Here is a 22,780-nt window from a genome sequence, read left to right on the forward strand (position 1 = left end):
CATTCAGATTTGTCACAGATCATTGCACTGCTGAGAGAAGCTAAAATTTCATAGTTGATCTAATATAATATTGCTATTGCTATGTATGTTCTCTTGGTTCTTATTTTGCTCTGCTTCAGTTCCTTCAGATCTTTCCAGCTTTTTCTGAAATGATCTTGTTTATCATTTCTTATAGCACAATTGTATTCCATTCCCAACATGAACCACAATTTGTTCAGCCATTCCCTAACTGATGGGGCATCCCCTCAATCTCTAATTCTTCCTTGAGAATATTACTTTTCTTGAGATTCTGTTGAATTCCCACATTCATGACACAATGAAGGGGACTGCCAAATTCACAAGAGAAGTACAATGTCTTGTGGCAATTAAATTGCAAAAGATATGGATCATAGTACCAACTCTATGGATACTTTAAGAAAAGGGCAAAGTATAGAATTAGAAGACTGGTAAAAATTCTAGCTCTGTTCCTTACTACTGGTATGACTCTGGACAAGGTCCTTCCTCCCTCTAGGCTTCAGTTTTAACTATAAAATGAGGATGTTACACAAGATAATGTCTGAGTTCCTATTCAGACTTAAACCCTATTATTCTATAAAATCACAGCATCTCATGTCTTTTAGCCATTACAGAAAGTAAAGTCTGGCAATTAAGGTCTCTATTCTTGGCAGAAAGTAATTGAATAAGGCATAAATCACTCTTCAGAAACTAGCAACTATGATAATGTAATTATATAATAGATAAGAGAGGGAGGTCATCTAATTTCCATTAAGTCAACTTGTGGATTTATGTAACTGTTTACTTTTTTCCAGGCATTTTTGACCAGATATTGTGGCAGAGCAGAAAGGGAAATGGATTTAAAATCAGTGGGTCTAGTCTTCAAATATGAATGTTTCTCTTACCTTACATTAATCCCATAACCTTAATGGATCTCAATTTCTTTACATGAAATATAGAAAAGGGGGAAGAAAGGGCAGGGTTGGACTACATGGCCCCAGATCCTCCACAACTCTAAAGAATCTATTATACTATGTCTTAGAATAAATATATTCACATACAAATAAATGTATATGATTTTTGTTTAGGAAAACAAATAATGAACTTTTTAGGTCCCCAATTTATCGATTGGGGAATGGCTTGATATTTTTGTAAATTTTACATAGTTCCTTATATATTTGGGAAATTAAACCTTTGTCAGAATTTTTCCTATGAAAATGTTCTCCTATTTTGTTGCTTTCCTTCTATTTTGGTTGCCTTGATTTTGTATGTACAAAATCTTTTAAATTTGATATAATCTAAATCATTCATTTTACATTTTGTAATATTCTCTGTCTCTTGCTTGGTCTTCAATTCCTTCATTTCCCACAGTTCTGACAGGTATACTATTCTATGTTCACATAATTTATTCATTATTTCACTCTTTATATTTAAGTCATTTACTCATTTTGAATTTATTTTGGTATAGGGAGCAAGATGTTGATCCATACCTAATTTTTCCCATACTGTTTTCCAATTTTCACAACATTTTTTCAAATATTGAGTTCTTGTTCCCAAAGCTGGATCTTTGACTTTATCAAATACTAGTTTGCTGAGGTCATTTACTCATAGTCTGTTCCATTGATCCACCCTTCTGTCTCTTAGCCACTGCCATATTGTTTTGATAATCACTGCTTTATAGTACACTTTAAGATCTGGTATTGTGAGACCGCTGTGTGTCACTTTTTTTTTTCATTATCTCCCTCGATATTGATCTTTTGTTCTTCCAGCTGAACTTTGTTATATTTTTTCTAATTCTATTAAAAAAAGTATTTTGGTAGTTTGATAGGTATGGCATGGAATAAGTAGATTAATTTGAGAAGGATTGTCATTTTTCTTATATTAGCTCATCCTATCCAGGAGTGATTAATTTTTCCCAATATGAAAAATAGAATAATTAAAGAATACTTTCCAATAGGAAATAGAATACATAAATAATCCCATATCATAAAAAGAAACTGAACAAGTCATCAAGGAACTTCCTAAGAAAAAATGACCAGGACCAGATGGATTCACAAGTGAATTCTATCAAATATTTAAAGATCAATTAATCACAATAATCTATAAACTATTTGATAAAATAGGCAAAGAAGGACTCTTACAAAATTTTTTATGATACATTATGGTACTGATTCCCAAGCCAAGAAGACTAAAAACAAATAAAGAAAACAGATGCAAAAATATTAAATAAAATACTAGACTAAAAGGCTACAACAAGTTACCATAAGGATTATTCACTATGAGCAGGTGTGATTTTTGGAAATATTTTATTTAAGATTTTTGCATTTGTGTTCATCCAGGAAACTGGTCTATAGTTTTCTTTCTCTATGTTTGGTCTTCCTGGCTTGGGAATCAGTACCATATTTGTGTCATAAAAATAATGTGGTTAAGACTCCTTCTTTGCTGATGTCATTAAATAGTTTGCTGAGTATTAGGATTATTTGTTCTTTAAATGTTTGATAGAATTCACTTGTGATTCCATTTGGCCCTGATGATTTTTTCTTAGGGAGTTCCTTGATGGGTTGTTCAATTTCTTTTTCTATTATGAGATTACTTAAGTACTCTATTTCTTCTTTTTTAATATGGTAATTTGTATTTTTGTAAATATTTGTCCATTTCACCTTGATTGTCATAATTATTGTCATAAAATTGATGAAATAGCTTTTAATAATTGCCTTAATTTCCTCTTCATTTGAGGTGAGATTATTCTTTTCATTCATAATACTGCTAATTTGGTTCTCTTTTTCATTTTTCTTAATTTGATTAACCAATACTTTATCTATTTTGTTTTTTTCAAAATACTAGCTCCTAGTCTTATTTATTAGTTCAATAATTATTTTACTTTCAATTTTTTAATTTCCCCTTTGATTTTTAGTACTTCTAATTTGGTCTATATAAGAGGATTTTTTAATTTGTTCTTTGTCTAGATTTTTTTAGTTACTTGCCCAATTCTTTAATTACCTCTTTCTCTCCTTTTTTTTTGTTAATTTAGGTACATAGGGATATAAATTCTCCCCTGAGTATTGCTTTGGTGATATCTTATAAATTTTTATATGTTTTTTCCTCATTGTCATTCTCTTCAATGAAATCAGTAATTATTTCTATGATTTGTTCTTTTGTCTACTGGTTTGGGAGAATAAGATTATTTAATTTACAATTAGTTTTTAATTTGCCTCCCCATGTACTCTTACCAATTATAATTTTCATCCCATTATGATCTGAAAAAGTTGCATTTACTATTTCTGCTTTTCTGTAGTTTTGCAATGTTTTTATGGCCTTTGTACCTGGCCAATCTTTGTAAGTGCACCGTATATTGCTGAAAAGATGGTATATTCCTTTTTATCCCTATTCACTTTTCTCCAATTATCTCTTTACTCTAATTTTTTCTAAAATTTCATTCACATCTCTTTCTTCTTATTTATTTTTTTGGTTTGATTTATCTTCATCTAATAGAGGAAGGTTAAGGTCTCCGTCTAGTAGAGTTTTGCTATCTATTTCCTCCTAAAGCTCCAATAGTTCCTCATTTAAAAATCTGGATTCTCAGAGGAAAAACTGTAGAAACAGAAACACAGAAGAAAAACAATTGGTTGACCACATAGTTCGATGGGGATATGATTGGGGATATAGACTCTAAATGATCACCCTAGTGCAAATGTCAATAATATGGAAATGGGTTTTGATCAAGGACACATGTAAAACCAGTATAATTGTGTGCCAGCTACGGGAAGGGTTGGGGGAGGGGGTTGTGAGGGAAAGAACATGATTTTTGTAACCAGGGGAAAATATTCTAAATTGATTAATTAAATAAAATTTTTAAAAAATCTGGATGCTATACCATTTGATGCATATATGTTGAGTACTGATATTTCCTCATTGTCTATACTGCCTTTTATCAAGATGTAATTACCTTCCTTATATTTTTAAACAGATTTTTTTTGCTTTAGCTTTGTCGGAGATCATGATTGCTACACCTGCCTTCTTTTTCTTAGTTGATGACCAATAAATTCTGCTCCAGCCTCTTACTTTCACCCTTTAGAAGTTTAATAAAGCCTATTAACACATTTTCAGAGTAATGTTTCTAAGTTCACAAAATAAACTGAAATAATAAATTTCAGCTAGAGGTCACTGAAAATAAAGATGTATTTTTTCCAATTCAAATAGGCCCCTCAAAATGTGCTCAGTAATCATTTAGGAGTCAGTGGACTCCACATGTAAAACCCCTAATTAAGTAAGTTTTTTCATAGACAGTATTCAGGAATAGAGAGCAGAACATCTTTGACATATTAATATTTCACAGGAAGTTTACTGAATTGAACATTAGGCATAAGGCCTGAAATCTCAACATGAAAACTGAATTTGTTGGTTATACTTCTTGAAGTACTTTTTTTTGAGTCAGACACTTGACCTTCAAATCTTGACATCACTATTTACTAGCCAGGTGACCAAAGGGTCATCACTTCACCTCAAGGAGAGTCAGTTCCCTCATTTATAAAATGTAGAAAATTTGTACCACAACCTTATCTTTTTCAACTTTAAAGAATTATATAAATGTTAGCTATTATTTTTTATTCCAACATAATTCTCTCTTATAATACTTCCTTTACATGTAATATAAAATCTTTTAATTAAAATAAATCAAAATTCAAAGAAAAAATCAACTTACACCCAATTGCTTAGTCTTCCTCCATCTTTAGAGTGTTTTATGATATTTGAAAGTCCACCTTGAATAATTGAGGCCTTAACAATAATTGACAGGAATCCTGCTATCATAATTAAAGTTTGAAAAAAATCTGTCCATATAACAGCTCTGAGACCTCCCTAAAATGAAAGAGTACATGTAAAATATTTAAAAGTTCATTGTCATTAATATGTTCATTTTGTACCTGGCAAAGTTGGGACTCTGTACTAACTGTACTTTTGAAGAAGCTGATTGATTTCAGCAAAACTTGACTTCTGAAAATTCCCCAAATATACTTTAAGCTGGCTTTATGGTTCATCTGGCCACACTGGAACAAAATGCCAAGTAAGAAACATTTCCACAATAGAACAACATTCCAAAGTTTTCATAGATTTGAATAAAATTTGTCAAACAGATTAAGAGATACAAGGATTTTGTACCCAGAAAAGTTTAGATAATTATTATGTTCAATAGCCTTTAAATGAATCACACATACATTGTTAACTGTCACAAAACATTAGATTATGTTTTAATCTTTTTCTGTCTACCTACCTTCCTTCACAGTTTCCCCTTCACATTATTCATGTCCTATACCTAAGCATAGACTGCCACATAAAGCTGTGTCCTAAGAGCTATTCTCTAGTCTCACTATATTCTCTTTCTAGGTTGTATTCCCTGCTGCCATGCAGTCAACTATAGTCTCTACATAATTATTATCAGTTCTAATATCTCTGAAATCCAATAAAGCATTGTCAAATGCTTGTTAGATAGTTCAACCTGAGAATCCTGATGGCACCTCAAAGAATAAAAAAGGAATTCAATGCCTTTCCAATAGAACCATTCCTCCTCCCAATGTTTATTTCTGATAAAGGAAGCAGCACCCTCTAATTTAACTTAATGTATTAAATGGGAATAATCCGAGTCTTTTACTCCCTTCTCCTCACTCCCCTTAACATTCAGTTAGTAAAATCCACTTCCCTTTTATCATGTATGCAACCATTTAGACCATCTCCTTTTCCTGAACTATTAGAAAAGACTCTTGACAGTTCTCTCTGAATTCAGTGTTACCATTCTACAATCCATGATTTACACAGAAGCCAAAATAAAATTCTGAAAGTATAAATTTAAATTTGTCACAATTCTACTACTAAAGAATCCTTCAGTGGTTTCCTCTATTCTCTTGGATAAAATATTAACTTCTCAGTCAAGCCATTAAGGGCTTTAGCTATAACCTACCTTCTTATTGTTGTTCAGTCATTTCAGCCATATCAAATTCTTCAAGACCCCATTTGGGATTGTTTTAGCAAAGATCCTGGAGTGGTTTTTCATTTCTGTCTCCAATTCATTTAACAAATGAGTAAACTGAGGCAAACAGGGTTAACAACTTGAAAGAAGTCACCCAGCTAGTGTCTGAGGCAAGCCCAGCTCTGAATCCTTTGTGCAACCTAGCTGACCCCTAACCTACCTTACCAGAATTATTCCCTATCACCCCACTAAGTCTTAAGTCACAATACATTCCTTTATGTCAAATTGAGCTATTAACTGTTTCTCAGATTTGACATTCCAGTCCTGAGTTAAGGATTTGCAGAAGCCAATGCCCAGAGCTTAGAATTCCCTCTCTTCTAACTCTGCTTCTCAAGTTTTACTTTTTTAACATCGCTTATGATCCAGCTATCCATGAAGCTTCCTCTGCTTTACCAGTAGTTTGTCTTCAAATTCTACTGTATTGACGTCTGGGTGGGGGAGGATGTGTGTGTGTGTGTGTGTGTGTGTGTGTGTGTGTGTGTGTGTGTGTGTGTCAGAGAGAGAGAGAGAGAGAGAGAGAGAGAGAGAGAGAGAGAGAGAGAGAGAGGGAGAGAGAGAGAGAGAAAGAGAGAGAGGGAGGGAGGGACAGAGAGAGAGAGAGAGGGAGAGAGACAGAAAGAGAACTCTCCTCTTGTAAGTCCTTTGGTGCTAAGAACGTTATTTGCTTATATATATCCCCAGCACCTAAAAAACACTATCTTACATATGTAGGCATTTAACAGATATTACTTGAATTTTGCTGAATCTGGTTAGCTTCTCCATTTTCCAAACCATTCCACACATTTTAGTACTAAATCTAGGGATAATTCTTTTTTTTTCATTTTTTTTATTTGATCATTTCAAACCATTATTTATTAGAGACCAAGATCATTTTCTTTTCCTCCCCTCCCACCACACCCCCCCGCCCGTAGCCGAAGTGTGATTCCACTGGGTATCACATATATTCTTGATTCGAACCGATTTCCGTGTTGTTAATATTTGCATTAGAGTGTTCATTTAGAGTCTCTCTTCTGTCATGTCCCCTCAACTGCTGTAGTCAGGCAGTTGCTTTTCCTTGGTGTTTCCATTCCCATAGTTTATCCTTTGCTTATGAATAGTGTTTTTTTTCTCCTAGATCCCTGCAAATTGTTCAGGGACATTACACCGCCACTAATGGAGAAGTCCCTTATGTTCGATTATACCACAGTGTATTAGTCTCTGTGTACAATGTTCTCCTGGTTCTGCTCCTCTCGCTCTGCATCACTTCCTGGAGGTCGTTCCAGTCTCCATGGAATTCCTCCACTTTATTATTCCTTTTAGCACAATAGTATTCCATCACCAACATATACCACAATTTGCTCAGCCATTCCCCAATTGATAGGCATCCCCTCATTTTCCAGTTTTTGGCCACCACAAAGAGCGCATCTATGAATATTTTTTTTAATATATTTTATTTGATCATTTCCAAGCATTATTCGTTAAAGACATAGATCATTTTCTTTTCCTCCCCCCCCACTCCCATAGCCGACGCGTAAGTCCACTGGGCATTAGATGTTTTCTTGATTTGAACCCATTGCTTTGTTGATAGTATTTGCATTAGAGTGTTCATTTAGAGTCTATCCTCTGTCATGTCCCCTCAACCTCTGTATTCAGGCAGTTGCTTTTTCTCGGTGTTTCCACTCCCATAGTTTATCCTTTGCTTATGAATGGTGTTTTTTTCTCCTGGATCCCTGCAAGTTGTTCAGGGACATTACACCGCCACTAATGGAGAAGTCCATTACGTTCGATTATACCACAGTGTATTAGTCTCTGTGTACAATGTTCTCCTGGTTCTGCTCCTCTCACTCTGCATCACTTCCTGGAGGTTGTTCCAGTCTCCATGGAACGTCTCCACTTCATTATTCCTTTGAGCACAATAGTATTCCATCACCAACATATACCACAGTTTGTTCAGCCATTCCCCAATTGATGGGCATCCCCTCGTTTTCCAGTTTTGGGCCACCACAAAGAGCGCAGCTATGAATATTTTTGTACAAGTCTTTGTGTCCATTATCTCTTTGGGGTACAGACCCAGCAGTGCTATGGCTGGGTCAAAGGGCAGATATTCTTTTGTCGCCCTTTGGGCATAGTTCCAAATTGCCCTCCAGAATGGTTGGATCAGTTCACAGCTCCACCAGCAATGAATTAATGTCCCTACTTTGCCACATCCCCTCCAGCATTCATTACTTTCCTTTGCTGTTATGTTAGCCAATCTGCTAGGTGTGAGGTGATACCTCAGAGTTGTTTTGATTTGCATCTCTCTGATTATAAGAGATGTAGAACACTTCTTCATGTGCTTGTTAAAAGTTTTGATTTCTTTATCTGAGAACTGCCTATCCATTTCCCTTGCCCATTTATCAATTGGAGAATGGCTTGATTTTTTGTACAATTGATTTAGCTCATTATAAATATGAGTAATTAAACCTTTGTCAAAGGTCTCTGAAGATTTTTTCCCAATTTGTTGTTTCCCTTCTGATTTTAGTTATATTGGTTTTGTTTGTACAAAAGCTTTTTAGTTTGATGTAGTCAAAATTATTTATTTTACATTTTGTGATTCTTTCTATATCTTGCTTGGTTTTAAAGCCTTTCCCCTCCCAAAGGTCTGACATGTATACTATTCTGTGTTTACCCAATTTACTTATGGTTTCCTTCTTTATGTTTAAGTCACTCACCCATTTTGAATTTATCTTGGTGTAGGGTGTGAGGTGTTGATCTATTCCTAGTCTCTCCCACACTGTCTTCCAATTTTCCCAGCAGTTTTTATCGAATAGTGGATTTTTGTCCCAAAAGCTGGGATCTTTGGGTTTATCGTATACTGTCTGGCTGAGGTCACTTGCCTCCAGTCTATTCCACTGATCTTCCTTTCTGTTTCTTAGCCAGTACCAAATTGTTTTGATGACTGCTGCTTTGTAATATAGTTTTAGGTCAGGGACTGCAAGGCCCCCATCATATGTGTTTTTTTTTTCATTATTTCCCTGGATATCCTTGATCTTTTGTTCTTCCAAATGAACTTTGTTATGGTTTTTTCTAAATCAGTGAAGAAGTATTTTGGTAGTTAAATGGGTATGACACTAAATAGATAGATAAGTTTGGGTAGGATGGTCATTTTTATTATATTGGCTCGTCCTATCCATGAGCAGTTAATGTTTTTCCATTTGTTCAAGTCTAGTTTTAGTTGTGTGGCGAGTGTTTTGTAGTTGTGTTCATATAGTTCCTGTGTTTGTCTTGGGAGGTAGATTCCTAGGTATTTTATTTTGTCTAAGGTGATTTTGAATGGGATTTCTCTTTCTAGTTCTTGCTGTTGAGCTGTGTTGGAGATATATAGAAAAGCTGATGATTTATGTGGGTTTATTTTGTATCCTGCAACTTGGCTAAAGTTGTTGATTATTTCAATTAGCTTTTTGGTTGAATCTCTAGGATTCTTTAAGTAGACCATCATGTCATCTGCAAAGAGTGACAACTTGGTCTCCTCCTTGCCTATTTTGATGCCTTCAATTCCTTTATCTTCTCTAATTGCTACTGCTAGTGTTTCTAGTACAATGTCAAATAGTAGAGGTGATAATGGGCATCCTTGTTTCACTCCTGATCTTATTGGGAATGCATCTAGTTTATCCCCATTGCAGATGATATTAGCTGTTGGTTTTAGATATATACTGTTTATTATTTTTAGGAATGACCCTTCTATTCCTATGCTTTCTAGTGTTTTTAATAGGAATGGGTGTTGTATTTTATCAAAGGCTTTTTCTGCATCTATTGAGATAATCATGTGGTTCTTGCTAGTTTGCTTGTTGATGTGGTCAATTATGTGAATGGTTTTCCTAATGTTGAACCAAACCTGCATCCCTGGTATAAATCCTACTTGATCATGGTGAATGATCCTTCTGATCACTTGCTGGAGTCTTTTTGCTAGTATCCTATTTAAGATACTTGCATCTATATTCATTAGGGAGATTGGCCTATAGTTTTCTTTCTCTGTTTTTGACCTGCCTGGTTTTGGAATCAGTACCATGTTTGTGTCATAAAAGGAGTTTGGTAGAACTCCCTCTTTGCTTATTATGTCAAATAGTTTGTATAGTATTGGGATTAACTGTTCTCTGAATGTTTGATAGAATTCACAGGTGAATCCATCAGGCCCTGGGGATTTTTTCTTAGGAAGTTCTTTGATGGCTTGATAGATTTCATTTTCTGATATGGGATTATTTAAGAATTCTATTTCCTCTTCTGTTAGTCTAGGCAGTTTGTATTTTTGTATATATTCATCCATTTCTCCTAAATTGGTGTATTTATTGCCATATAATTGGGCAAAGTAATTTCTAATGATTGCCTTAATTTCCTCCTCATTGGAGGTGCTGTTCCCCTTTTCATCTTTAATGCTGTGAATTTGCTTTTCTTCCTTCCTTTTTTTAATTAGATTGACCAGTACTTTGTCTATTTTGTTTGTTTTTTCAAAGTACCAGCTTCTTGTCTTATTTATTAAATCAATAGTTCTATCACTTTCGATTTTATTAATTTCTCCCTTAATTTTTAGGATTTCTAATTTGGTTTTCTGCTGGGGGTTTTTAATTTGATCGCTTTCGAGTTTTTTCATTTGCATTTCCAATTGATTGATCTCTGCTCTCCCTTGTTTGTTAATATAAGCATTCGGGGATATGAATTTGCCTCTGATTACCGCTTTGGCTGCAACCCAAAAGGTTTGAAAGGATGTTTCACCATTGTCATTTTCCTCGATGAAATTATTAATTGTTTCTATGATTTCTTCTTTAACTAAACGGTTTTGGAGTATCATATTGTTTAATTTCCAATTGGTTTAGATTTGGTTTTCCATGTACCATTACTAATCATTATTTTTATTGCCTTGTGATCTGAGAAGGCTGCATTCATTATTTCTGCTTTTTTGCATTTGTGTGCTATGTTTCTGTGACCTAATGTATGGTCAATTTTTGTGAATGTGCCATGTGGTGCTGAGAAGAAGGTGTATTCCTTTTTATCCCTATTTATTTTTCTCCATATGTCTATTAATTCTAATTTTTCTAAGATTTCATTCACTTATTTTACCTCTTTCTTATTTATTTTTTGATTTGATTTATCTAAACTTGATAATGGTTGGTTTAAGTCTCCCACTACTATGGTTTTATTGTCTATTTCTTCCTTCAATTCTCCTAGTTTCTCCATTAGAAATTTGGGTGCTATATTATTTGGTGCATACATGTTGATTAATGATATTTCCTCATTGTCTAGAGTCCCTTTTAACAAAATATAATTACCTTCCCTATCCCTTTTGATCAGGTCTATTTTTGCATTGGCTTTATCAGATATCATGATTACCACTCCTGCCTTCTTTCTATCAGTTGAGGCCCAGAAGGTCTTACTCCATCCTTTAATTCTGACCTTGTGGGTGTCAACCCACCTCATGTGTGTTTCTTGAAGACAACATATGGTAGGGTTTTGGATTCTAATCCATTCTGCTATTCGTCTACGTTTTATGGGTGAGTTCATCCCATTCACGTTCAAAGTTATGATTGTCATTTGTGGACTCCCTGGCATTTTGATAGCCTTCCCTAATTCTAACATTTTCTTCTTCGGCTCTACCTTTTAGTCCAGTGATTTACTTTGAATCAGTCCCCCTTGTCCCGTCCCTTGATGTTTCCCTTTTTAGTCCCTCCCTTTTTGTTCCCTCCCCCTCCCCCCTCTCTTTCCCTCCCTTTTTGTTTTCCTCTCCCCCTCCCCCCCCCTTGGTTTTCCCTTCTCCTTACCCTTGTTGGGTAAGCTAGAATTCAAGATCCCAATGGATCTGGATGTTTTTCCCTCTCAGAGTTGATTTCCCTGAGATTAAGGTTTAAGTAAAAAAAAAAAAAACAACCCTCTCTTCCTCTCCTTCTTATAGGAGTTTTCTTCCCCTCCCCTTCCCATATGAATCTTTGTGTGAGAACCATTATTCTATTTGGTCTTTCTTTACCCCCTATTTATACATTACATTTTCCCCACATGTTAGTATACATAGATTGATATAAATGTAGTCCTTATAGAAGAGAGTTTGAGTAAAAGAAGAAGATAACATTTTTCCCCTTTCCTTAATATTTACCTTTTCAGGTATTCCTTGCTCTTTGATTTTCGGTATCAAACTTTCCACAGAGCTCTGGTCTTTTCTTTGCAAAAAGTTGGAAGTCTTCTATTTTGTTGAATGCCCATACTTTCCCTTGGAAGTATATAGTCAGTTTTGCTGGGTAGCTGATTCTTGGTTGGAGACCCAGCTCTCTTGCCTTTCTGAAGATCATGTTCCATGCCTTACGATCATTCAGAGTAGAACTTGCAAGGTCTTGTGTGACCCTGATTGGCATTCCTTTATATCTAAATTGTCTTTTTCTGGCTTCCTGTAGGATTTTTTCTTTTGTTTGAGAGCTTTGGAATTTGGCAATTACATTCCTGGGAGTTGTCTTTTGGGGGTTTAGTGTAGAAGGTGTTCTGTGAGCTCTGTCAGTGGCTGTATTGCCCCCTTGTTCTACAATCTCTGGGCAATTTTCTTTGATTATATCTTGTATCACCATGTCCAGTTTGGTGTTTATTTCTGGCTTTTCTGGGAGTCCAATTATTCTTAAATTCTCTCTTCTCCCTCTATTTTCCAGATCTATCACCTTGTCGGTGAGATATTTTATGTTCTCTTCTAATTTCTTGGTGTTTTGGCTTTGCTTTGTTAGTTCTTGCTTTAAAGCCTGGTTTTCTTTTACAGTTTGGTCAAACTGGTTTTGTAGATGCGTGAATTTCTTTTGCATTATTTCCCACTTTTCCTCCCAGAGGGCTTCCATCTTTTTGGTCATTTCTGATTCAAATTCTTCATGGGTTTGTGGAGAGTTTCTATTTCCTTTGGAAGATTTTGGAGCATTTTCTTGTGCATCGTCTTCTATCTGCTCTGTATTTTGTATTTTGGCTCCATAGAATGTGTCCAAAGTCGCCCCATTCTTCTTATTTTTCTTGGTATTTTGGGGCTTCTGTGCTTCTGTGGAATTTGCCATCTCTGAATGTGGAGGATTAGCTTTTCTTATCTCTGTCTGGTGTTCAGAGGCTTTAGTCCTGGGCAGATGTTGGTTCTATGAGCTTTCCCTGGGTTAAACTGAATATGCCTCACTGGAACTGGAATGGAAGGGTCGGACCGCGAGGCCACACTCACCCCCCGGCTCGCTTTCCGTTAGTTGCCTTCAGAATCGCTGGCCGTGAGGCTGTTTTGTTGGCCTGTGGGGGGGATGGGCTGCAGCTTCCCCAAGCTCCGAGGGCAAGGACTTTCACTGAGACTTGGATAGCAGGATCCAGCCCGTGAGGCTATCTTGCCCGCCCTGAGGGTTGCTGTTGTTTCGACCAGCTCTCTGCAGCGGGAGCCCCCGGCAGTAACTTTCACTGGGACTCGGGTAGAAGGCCCTGAGGGTTGTTGTTCCGAGGACCCTGCTCTCTGAGCCCGGCCGGGAGCCTTGGACTCTGCGCTCCTACCCCTGAGGTCCGAGTGATCACGGGTTCTGGCTTTTGAGGGGAGCCGTACCTTTTGAACCGGGTCCAGGGCCAGGAGGAGGGTTCCCAGGGTCTGTGCTGTTGATCGTTTTGAATTTCAGCGCCTTAGGAGCTTATAGTTTGAGATCGGTCGGGAAGGGTTTTCCGGAGCTCTGAACTTCAGCTTTCTCTAAGCCGCCATCTTAACCGGACTATGAATATTTTTTGTACAAGTCTTTTTGTCCATTATCTCTTTGGGGTACAAACCCAGCAGTGCTATGGCTGGATGAAAGGGTAGACATTCTTTTGTCGCCCTTTGGGCATAGTTCCAAATTGCCCTCCAGAATGGTTGGATCAATTCACAACTCCACCAGCAATGAATTAATGTCCCTACTTTGCCACATCCCCTCCAGCATTCATTACTTTCCTTTGCTGTTATGTTAGCCAATCTGCTAGATGTGAGGTGATACACTTCAGAGTTGTTTTAATTTGCATCTCTCTGATAAGATATTTAGAACACTTCTTCATGTGTTTATTAATAGTTTTGATTTCTTTATCTGAGAACTGCCTATCCATGTCCCTTGCCCATTTATTAATTGGCAAATGGCTTGATTTTTTGTACAGTTGATTTAGTTCTTTATAAATTTGAGTAATTAAACCTTTGTCAGAGGTTTTTATGAAGATTTTTTCCCAATTTGTTGCTTCCCTTCTGATTTTAGTTACATTGGTTTTGTTTGTACAAAAGCTTTTTAATTTTTTTAATTTGATGTAGTCGAAATTATTTATTTTACATTTTGTGACTCTTTCTATGTCTTGCTTGGTTTTAAAGTCTTTCCCCTCCCAAAGGCCTGACATGTATACTATTCTGTGTCTACGCAATTTACTTATGGTTTCCTTCTTTATGTTTAAGTCATTCACCCATTTTGAATTTATCTTGGTGTAGGGTGTGAGGTGTTGATCTATTCCTAATCTCTCCCACACTGTCTTCCAATTTTCCCAGCAGTTTTTATCAAATAGTGGATTTTTGTCCGAAAAGCTGGGGTATTTGGGTTTATTGTATGCTGTCTTGCTGAGGTTGCTTGCCCCCAGTCTATTCCACTGATCCTCCTTTCTATCTCTTAGCCATTACCAAATTGTTTTGATGACTGCTGCTTTGTAATATATTTTGAAGTCTGGGACTGCAAGGCCCCCATCATATGTGTTTTTTTTTTCATTATTTCCCTGGATATCCTTGATCTTTTGTTATTCCAAATGAACTTTGTTATGTTTTTTTCTAAATCAGTGAAGAAATTTTTTTGGGAGTTCCATGGTTATGGCACTAAAAAGATAAATAAGTTTGGGTAGGATGGTGTTCTTTATTATATTGGCTCATCCCATCCATGAGTAGTTAATGTTTTTCCAATGGCTCAAATCTAGTTTTAGTTGTGTGGCGAGTGTATTGTAGTTGTGTTCATATAGTTCCTGTGTTTGTCTCGGGAGATAGATTCCTAGGTATTTTATTTTGTCTAAGGTGATTTTGAATGGGATTTCTCTTTCTAGTTTTTGCTGCTTAGCTGTATTGGAGATATATAGAAATGCTGATGACCTATGTGGGTTTATTTTGTATCCTGCAACTTTGCTAAAGTTGTTGATTATTTCAATTAGCTTTTTGGTTGAATCTCTAGGATTCTTTAAGTAGACCATCATGTCATCTGCAAAGAGTGATAACTTGGTCTCCTCCTTGCCTATTTTGATGCCTTCAATTTCTTTTTCTTCTCTAATTGCTACTGCTAGTGTTTCTAGTACAATATCAAATAGTAGAGGTGATAATGGGCATCTTTGTTTCACTCCTGATCTTATTGGGAATGCATCTAGTTTACCCCCATTGCAGATGATATTAGCTGATGGTTTTAGATATATACTGTTTATTATTTTTAGGAATGACCCTTCTATTCCTATGTTTTCTAGTGTCTTTAATAGGAATGGATGTTGTATTTTATCAAAGGCTTTTTCTGCATCTATTGAGATAATCATGTGGTTCTTGTTGGTTTGCTTGATGATATGCTCAATTATGTGGATGGTTTTCCTCATATTGAAACAGCCCTGCATCCCTGGTATAAATCCTATTTGTTCATGGTGGATGACCCTTCTGATCACTTGCTGGAGTCTTTTTGCTAGTAACCTATTTAAGATTTTAGCATCTATATTCTTTAGGGAGATTGGTCTATAGTTTTCTTTCTCTGTTTTTGACCTGCCTGGTTTTGGAATCAGTACCATGTTTGTGTCATAAAAGGAGTTTGGTAGAACTCCCTCTTTGCTTATTATGTCAAATAGTTTGTATAGTATTTGGGTTAACTCTGAATGTTTGATAGAATTCACTGGTGAATCCATCAGGCCCTGGGGTTTTTTTCTTAGGAAGTTCTTTGATGGCCTGTTGGATTTCATTTTCTGATATGGGATTATTTAAGAATTCTATTTCCTCTTCTGTTAGTCTAGGCAGTTTGTATTTTTGTATATATTCATCCATATCTCCTAAATTGGTGTATTTATTGCCATAGAATTGGGCAAAGTAATTTTTAATGACTGCCTTAATTTCCTCTTCATCAGAGGTAATGTCCCCCTTTTCATCTTTGTTGCTGTTAATTTGCTTTTCTTTCTTCCTTTTTTTAATTAGATTGACCAGTACTTTGTCTATTTTGTTTGTTTTTTCAAAGTACCAGCTTTTTGTCTTATTTATTAAATCAATAGTTTTATCACTTTTGATTTTATTAATTTCTCCCTTAATTTTTAGGATTTCTAGTTTGGTTTTCTGCTGGGGATTTTTAATTTGGTCCCTTTTGAGTTTTTTTATTTGCATTTCCAATTGATTGATCTCTGCTCTCCCTAGTTTGTTAATATAAGCATTCAGGGATATGAATTTACCTCTGATTACCACTTTGGCTGCATCCCAAAAGGTTTGAAAGGATGTTTCGCCATTGTCATTTTCCTTGATGAAATTATTAATTATTTCTATGATTTCTTCTCTAACTAAATGATTTTGGAGTATCATATTGTTTACTTTCCAATTAGTTTTTTATTTGGTTTTCCATGTACCATTACTGATCATTATTTTTACTGCCTTGTGGTCTGAAAAGTTTGCATTTATTATTTTTGCTTTTCTGCATTTGTGTGCCATGTTTCTGTGACGTAATGTATGGTCAATCTTTATGAATGTGCCGTGTGGCGCTTAGAAGAAGGTGTATTCCTTTTTATCCCTATTTATTTTTCTCCATATGTCTATTAATTCTAATTTTTCTAAGATTTCATTCACTTCTTTTACCTCTTTCTTATTTATTTTTTTTATTTGATTTATCTAAATTTGATAATGGTTGGTTCAAGTCTCCCACTACTATGGTTTTACTGTCTATTTCTTCCTTCAATTCTAGTTTCTCCATTAGAAATTTGGGTGCTATATGATTTGGTGCATACATACATGTTGATTAGTGATATTTACTCATTATCTAAAGTTCCTTTTAACAAAATATAATTACCTTCCCTATCCCTTTTGATCAGGTCTATTTTTGCTTTGGCTTTATCAGATATCATGATTGCCACTCCTGCCTTCTTTCAGTCAGTTGAGGCCCAGAAGATCTTACTCCATCCTTTAATTCTGACCTTGTGGGTGTCTACCCACCTCATGTGTGTTTCTTGAAGACAACATATGGTAGGGTTTTGGATTCTAATCCATTCTGCTATTTGTCTACATTTTATGGGTGAGTTCATCCCATTCACATTCAAAGTTATGATTGTCACTTGTGGACTCCCTGGCATTTTGATTTCCTTCCCTAATTCTAACCTTTCTTCCTCAGCTCTACCTTTTAGTCCAGTGATTTACTTTAAATCAGTCCCCCTTGTACTTCACTTTCTACCCCCCTCCCTTCTTATTCCCTCCCTTATTTTCCCATGTAGTCTTTTTAAAATTTCCCCCCAGCCTCTCCCTCCCTTGTACTGCTTTCCTCCCCATCGGTCTCCTTTTTACCCTTCTACTCACCTATAGGGTACAAATCTATTCTCTTCCCCAATGGCTTGAATTGTTCTTCCCTCTTTTGGTCAGTTTCAAAGTACATAAGAGTTGAGTATTTCCTATCTCCAATCTCTTTACCCTTCCAGTGTATTGATGTTCTCCCTCTTCCCGCCTTGAGCTTCTTTGTGACATATAAATTTACCCCCATTTGTTTCTTTTCCCATTTCTTTTATTCATAACCTCTTTTCTTTTTTAGGTTTAGTCATGTGTATGTATATATATATATATATATATATATATATATACATACACATGTATATGTATTTATGCATGCATATATCTATATACCTATTTATGTCTTGTCCTTTCATTCTATACAGTTTGTCACTGTTCCCTCTGAGTGTAGTTCTTCTAGCTGCTCAGGTGATAGCAACAGTTTTTAAGAGTTGCCAATGACCTCTTTTCTTATAGGGATACATATCATTTTAACTTATTGAGTCTCATAACAATTTGTTGTTGTTGTTGTTGTTGTTTCCCCTCTTTTTTAATTACCTTTTGATGATTCTCTTGAGTTCTGTGGTTGGACTTCAAATTTTCTGTTCAGGTCTAGTCTTTTATTTATGAATGCTTGGAACTCTTCTGTTGTGTTAAATGACCATACTTTCCCCTGTAAGAGTATAGTCAGTTTTGATGGGTATTTTATTCTTGGCTGTAGACCTAGTTTCCTTGCTTTCTGGAATATCATATTCCATGCCTTTAGGTCCTTCAGTGTGGATGCAGACAGATCCTGTGTTATCCTCACCGTGTTTCCATGGTATCTGAATGGCTTCTTATTGGCAGCTTGTAATATCTGTTCTTTCATCTGATTGTTTTTGAATTTGGCTATAATATTTCTTGGTGTTGTCAGTTGGGGATTAAATACAGGGGATGATCTGTGGATTCTTTCAATCTCCACTTTTCCCTCTTGTTCTAGGATCTCGGGACAGTTTTCCTGGATAATTTCCTTTAGTATTATGTCCAGGCTTTTTCTTTTGTCGTGGTCTTCTGGTTGTCCAATAATTCTTAAATTGTCTCTTCTTGAACGATTTTCTAAATAGTCTGTTTTGTGAATGAGATGCTCCACATTTTCCTCAATTTTTTCATTCTTTTTGTTTTGTTTTATAGTGTCCTGCTGCCTTGTGAGGTCACTTGATTCTAGTTGTTTTATTCTGGTTCTTAAAGATTGGATTTCATCTCTGGCTTTTTGGTCGTCTTTTTCCTTCTGGTCTGATTTTCTTTGAAGATCGTCTTTCATCCTCTTTACCTCGTCTTTCATCTCCTTTGCCTCATCTTTCATTTCCTTTGCCTCATTTTCCAGCTGGATCATTTTGGCTTTCAGGACACTATTTTCTTGTTTTAGTTCAAATGCCTCTGTTTCCAGATGACTTATCTTAAATTTTAAGTTCTTTTCCCAATTGTCTTCAGCCTCTCTTAGTTGTGTTTTGAGTTCTTCCACAGCCTGTATCCAATTCGCTGGGATTTCTGGTTTATCGTTTGCTGATCTCTCCCCCTCTGTTCCATTTGCTGAGAAGTAGCTGTCTATTGTAGTTTCTTTCTTCTTTTTCTGTTGTTTGTTCAAATTCACCCCTTCTTTACTTCCTGTATTTGTCTGTGCTCTTGTTCCTCTCGTTTTTTTGTTTTTTTGGGGACTTCTATCAGTCTCCCCTCTTGGAGCTTTAACAGAAGATCTCTTGGTGTAATCTCTGGGGGAGGGTTGTTGGGGGTTTGAGCTTTCCTGTTCTCTGGAGGCTTTTGATTGGCTTAAAGTCCAGCAGTCAATGAGGATGGGTGGGGAGCTTGGGCTTCCCTGCGTTCTGGAGACTTTTGGTGGGATTGAGATCAGCTTAGTTGGACTGGGTTTACTCTGAGTTTTAAACTTCCTGGACGTCTGGAGCAAATATGGAGGATCTCCAAAGCTCTGGACAGGCTGCCAGGTCTATGCTCCTTCTAGTCTGCCATCTTGACCTCGCCTCTAGGTTGCTGTTTTTTCAGAAGACCCTGCTCTCTAAGGGAGGAGGGGTCGTGACTTGCCTGGGCTCTGTGGGTTCCTGATGGGATTAGGTTCACCTGGTTTGTGCAAATGAGCCCTGAAGCAAAAAAACCTTCCTCCTCCACAATCTGTGTTGAATGCCTGGAGACTGGCCCCAGTTGTTTTCAAGATAAGCCCTTCAAGGCCCTGAGGTTTTTGTTCTTTCAGGAGCTCTGAGGGCTCCTGATGGGATTAGGTTCAGGTGGTGTGGGCCGAATGATCCCCAAGCCAATAAAAAGGAAGAGAAAAAAAACAACTTCCTCCTCCACAGTCTATGTTGAATGCCCAAAGACTAGCCCGGGTTAAGCTCCTCAGAGCAACCTCTGAGCAAGGTAAGCTCCTCGGAGCAACCCCTTTGTGGGCCCTGAGTTTTCTGTCCTTTCAGTAGCTCTGAAGGCTCCTGATGGGATTGGGTTCAGCTGGTGCCCTAAAGCTGGGACCTCCCTTGAGACTCAGATGGAGGGACCCAGCCAGGGGGCTACAGGCTTTCGCCTTCTCTCTATGTTTCCCTGCCATTTGTGTTGGGCACCCCGGAGACTGGCTCAGGTTGCTTTCAAGGTGAGTCCTCAGAGCCCTGAGGTTCCCGCTGCTGCCGTGGGCTCAGCACTCTGGGTTGGGGAGGATGGGTCCTGGGACCTTCCTTCTGCCTACCCCTTAGTTCTGAGTGATCTAGGGTTCTGGCTTTTGGGGTGCACTACCTTTTGATCCAGGTCCAGGAGGAGGGTTCCCCAGGTATATCCTGTTGTTTAGCTTGAATTTCGGTGTCCTAGGAGCACTCTGTTTGCGATCGGTAAGGAAGGGTTTCCGAGGTCTGAACTTTCGCTGCTTCTATGCCTCCATCTTGACCGGAAGTTAGGGATAATTCTAAGGTTTAGGACACTTCTGTAGGGTTATTGCATCTGCTTTTTAGAAAAAAAGCTATTCTCCTACCTCCAAGTAATCGTACTTCAGGGGAATCATGATAATACAATGGATAGAGAAACAAATTTTGAATGGAAGGACCTGGATTAGATTTCCATCTGTGCTACACACTGCCCTTTTATGACTGAGTAAATCACATGATCTCACCTATAAAATTAGGAGATTGGACTAGTCACAATACACAATACATGGTGAACCTATGGCACGGTTTCAAAGATGGCACACAGAGAGCTCTTTGTGGGCATGGTGTTGCCTTATCACCCTCCCAGAGATTGTTACTAGAAAGACAGATGGACTTGAGTGGAGTTGCTCCTCTATCCATTTCCATGCACCTGATGACATTTTTTTTTCACATCCCCTGCCCCTCTGCCCAATGGGAGTGCACAGGGAGTAAGGTGGGGGGGGGTGGTCACAAGTAGCAGATCTGGAGGGGAGCAGAGTGCTTGGGCCACTTCCCTCCCTCTCTCCACACTTGCCTCTCATCAGCCACCCCTCTGCTCAGCAGCCCAATTGGAGTGCTTCCTCCCTCCCCTGTCCCAGCATGGCACTCAGTCTAGGGGGTGGGGTCCAGCACTCCATCTCTAAAAGGTTCACCATCACTGTGATTAGATGCTGACTAAGGCCTCCTTCAACTCTAAATCTTTGCTCTTATAATCTACTAAGCATTCCTCCATGCCTATATCATTGTCTTCATCAATCAATCACAATCAAATTTATTAAGTGCCTATGATATTCACTTTCTAATAGAGAAACAAGTACATATGTAAATGTAATGGTGAATAAATACAAATATATGCAAAGTAGTTAAATGTAAGGTGGTTTAAAAGGGAAGGAACTAGCAGTTGAGTCAGAAAAGACAGAGAGACTCTATATCAGGCTGAAGGAAGGAGGGAAAGTATTCCCGGTATGGGGGGTAGTGACACCAAAGACCCAGAGGTGACAGACTGAATGTCCCATGTGAGAAAGAGAGAGAAGGAGTAATAAATAGGGAGACTGGAAAGATAGACTGAGGTCAGGTTATGTACACCTCTCAAAGCCAAAAGGACTTTATATTTTATTCAAGAGGCCATTGGAGGGGGCAGCTGGGTGGCTCAGTGGATTGAGAGCCAGGCTTAGTATTGGTTACAAGACAGAAGGTTAGGCTTAAAAAAAGAAACCACTGGAGTTGGTTAATAATAATACTACTAATAATAACAGCTTCACATTTAGATAGTGCTTACTATATTGCCAGGCACTTTGCTAAGTGCTTTATAATTGTTATCTCATTTGATCCACACAATAATCCTGAGATATAGGTGCTATCATCCCCATTTTACAAGTGAGGAAACTAAGGCACATAAAGGTTAAGTGACTTTCCAAGGGTCACACAACTAGCACATTTCTAAGGCCAGATTGGTTAAGCAGTACAATAATATTATCTGGGTTTTTTTTTTTTATGCTTTTATATCTATGTGTAGGATTGACTGGAGTGGGAAGAGGCCTAAAACATGGAGAGCCCTATTAGGAGGAGTCTATTGAAATAATTTAAGGAAAAGATGAAGAAAGTCTGAACAATAGCTCTGTGGTTAGAGAGAAACAGTTGGATATGAGAGATGTTATGAATGCAGAAAGTGTAAGACTTAGTGATTTGTCTGATTTATGGGGTAAATGAAAGGTGAGGCATAGAATCGTGCCAAGATTCCAAATCTGAGACACAAGAACTATCTGAAGTCTTAAAAATAAAAAGATGTTTGGAAGAGGGGTGCATTTAGGAAGAAAGACAGAGTTCAGTTTTAGATATGTTGAACTTAGGATGGCTCTGGGACATTTAGTTTGAAATGTCCAGAAGACAGTGGTAATGTGGAGCTCAAGTTTTGGGAGAATGAGTGGGATAGAATATTCTGATCTGCAAATATCATCTGCATAGAGCTGGTGGTTAAAATCATGAAAGTTAATGAACTTAAAAAAACAAAGATAATATACAAGAAGAGCAGAAGAATAGAGTATTAGACTAGAACTTATTTTTAAAAAACTGAAACATTCCCTTTTATATTAGATATGTAGACTACTTGAACTGAGAAAGTAGGAATGATAAACAACATACCACTGTGCAGTAGAAAGTACAGACCACCCCAGTTGCAAATACTGCAGTCTGGAGTCCAAATCCTGTGACTAAAAAGAAAATTACAAAAAACTATAAAACATAAATTTTAGAATTTCCCTAATCTTCCAAATGTTGAAAAGATATTACAAAACAATTTTTGAATCCATAGTTGATGACTTCCAAGTTTTAAAAACATTCCCATCATTCATTTCAAAC

At 37.0% G+C, this 22,780-nt stretch overlaps 1 protein-coding gene across 2 annotated transcripts in view; it reads right to left on the bottom strand.

Moving 5' to 3' along the window:
* The window catches only part of LOC103101763 (sodium-coupled monocarboxylate transporter 1-like), a 228,164-nt gene that overhangs the window by 149,864 nt on the left and 55,520 nt on the right, over window positions 1–22,780 (bottom strand). For both annotated transcript variants that reach the window (XM_056798700.1, XM_007503479.3), the window contains 2 exons: window positions 22,565–22,632; window positions 4,697–4,851 (listed from right to left, as the gene is read on the bottom strand). In XM_056798700.1, coding sequence (XP_056654678.1) covers window positions 4,697–4,851; window positions 22,565–22,632 — 223 coding nt within the window. The remainder of the gene's footprint in view (window positions 1–4,696; window positions 4,852–22,564; window positions 22,633–22,780) is intronic.

The sequence above is a fragment of the Monodelphis domestica genome, chromosome 5 (genome assembly GCF_027887165.1).
Source record: "Monodelphis domestica isolate mMonDom1 chromosome 5, mMonDom1.pri, whole genome shotgun sequence".
Lineage (NCBI taxonomy): Eukaryota > Metazoa > Chordata > Mammalia > Didelphimorphia > Didelphidae > Monodelphis > Monodelphis domestica.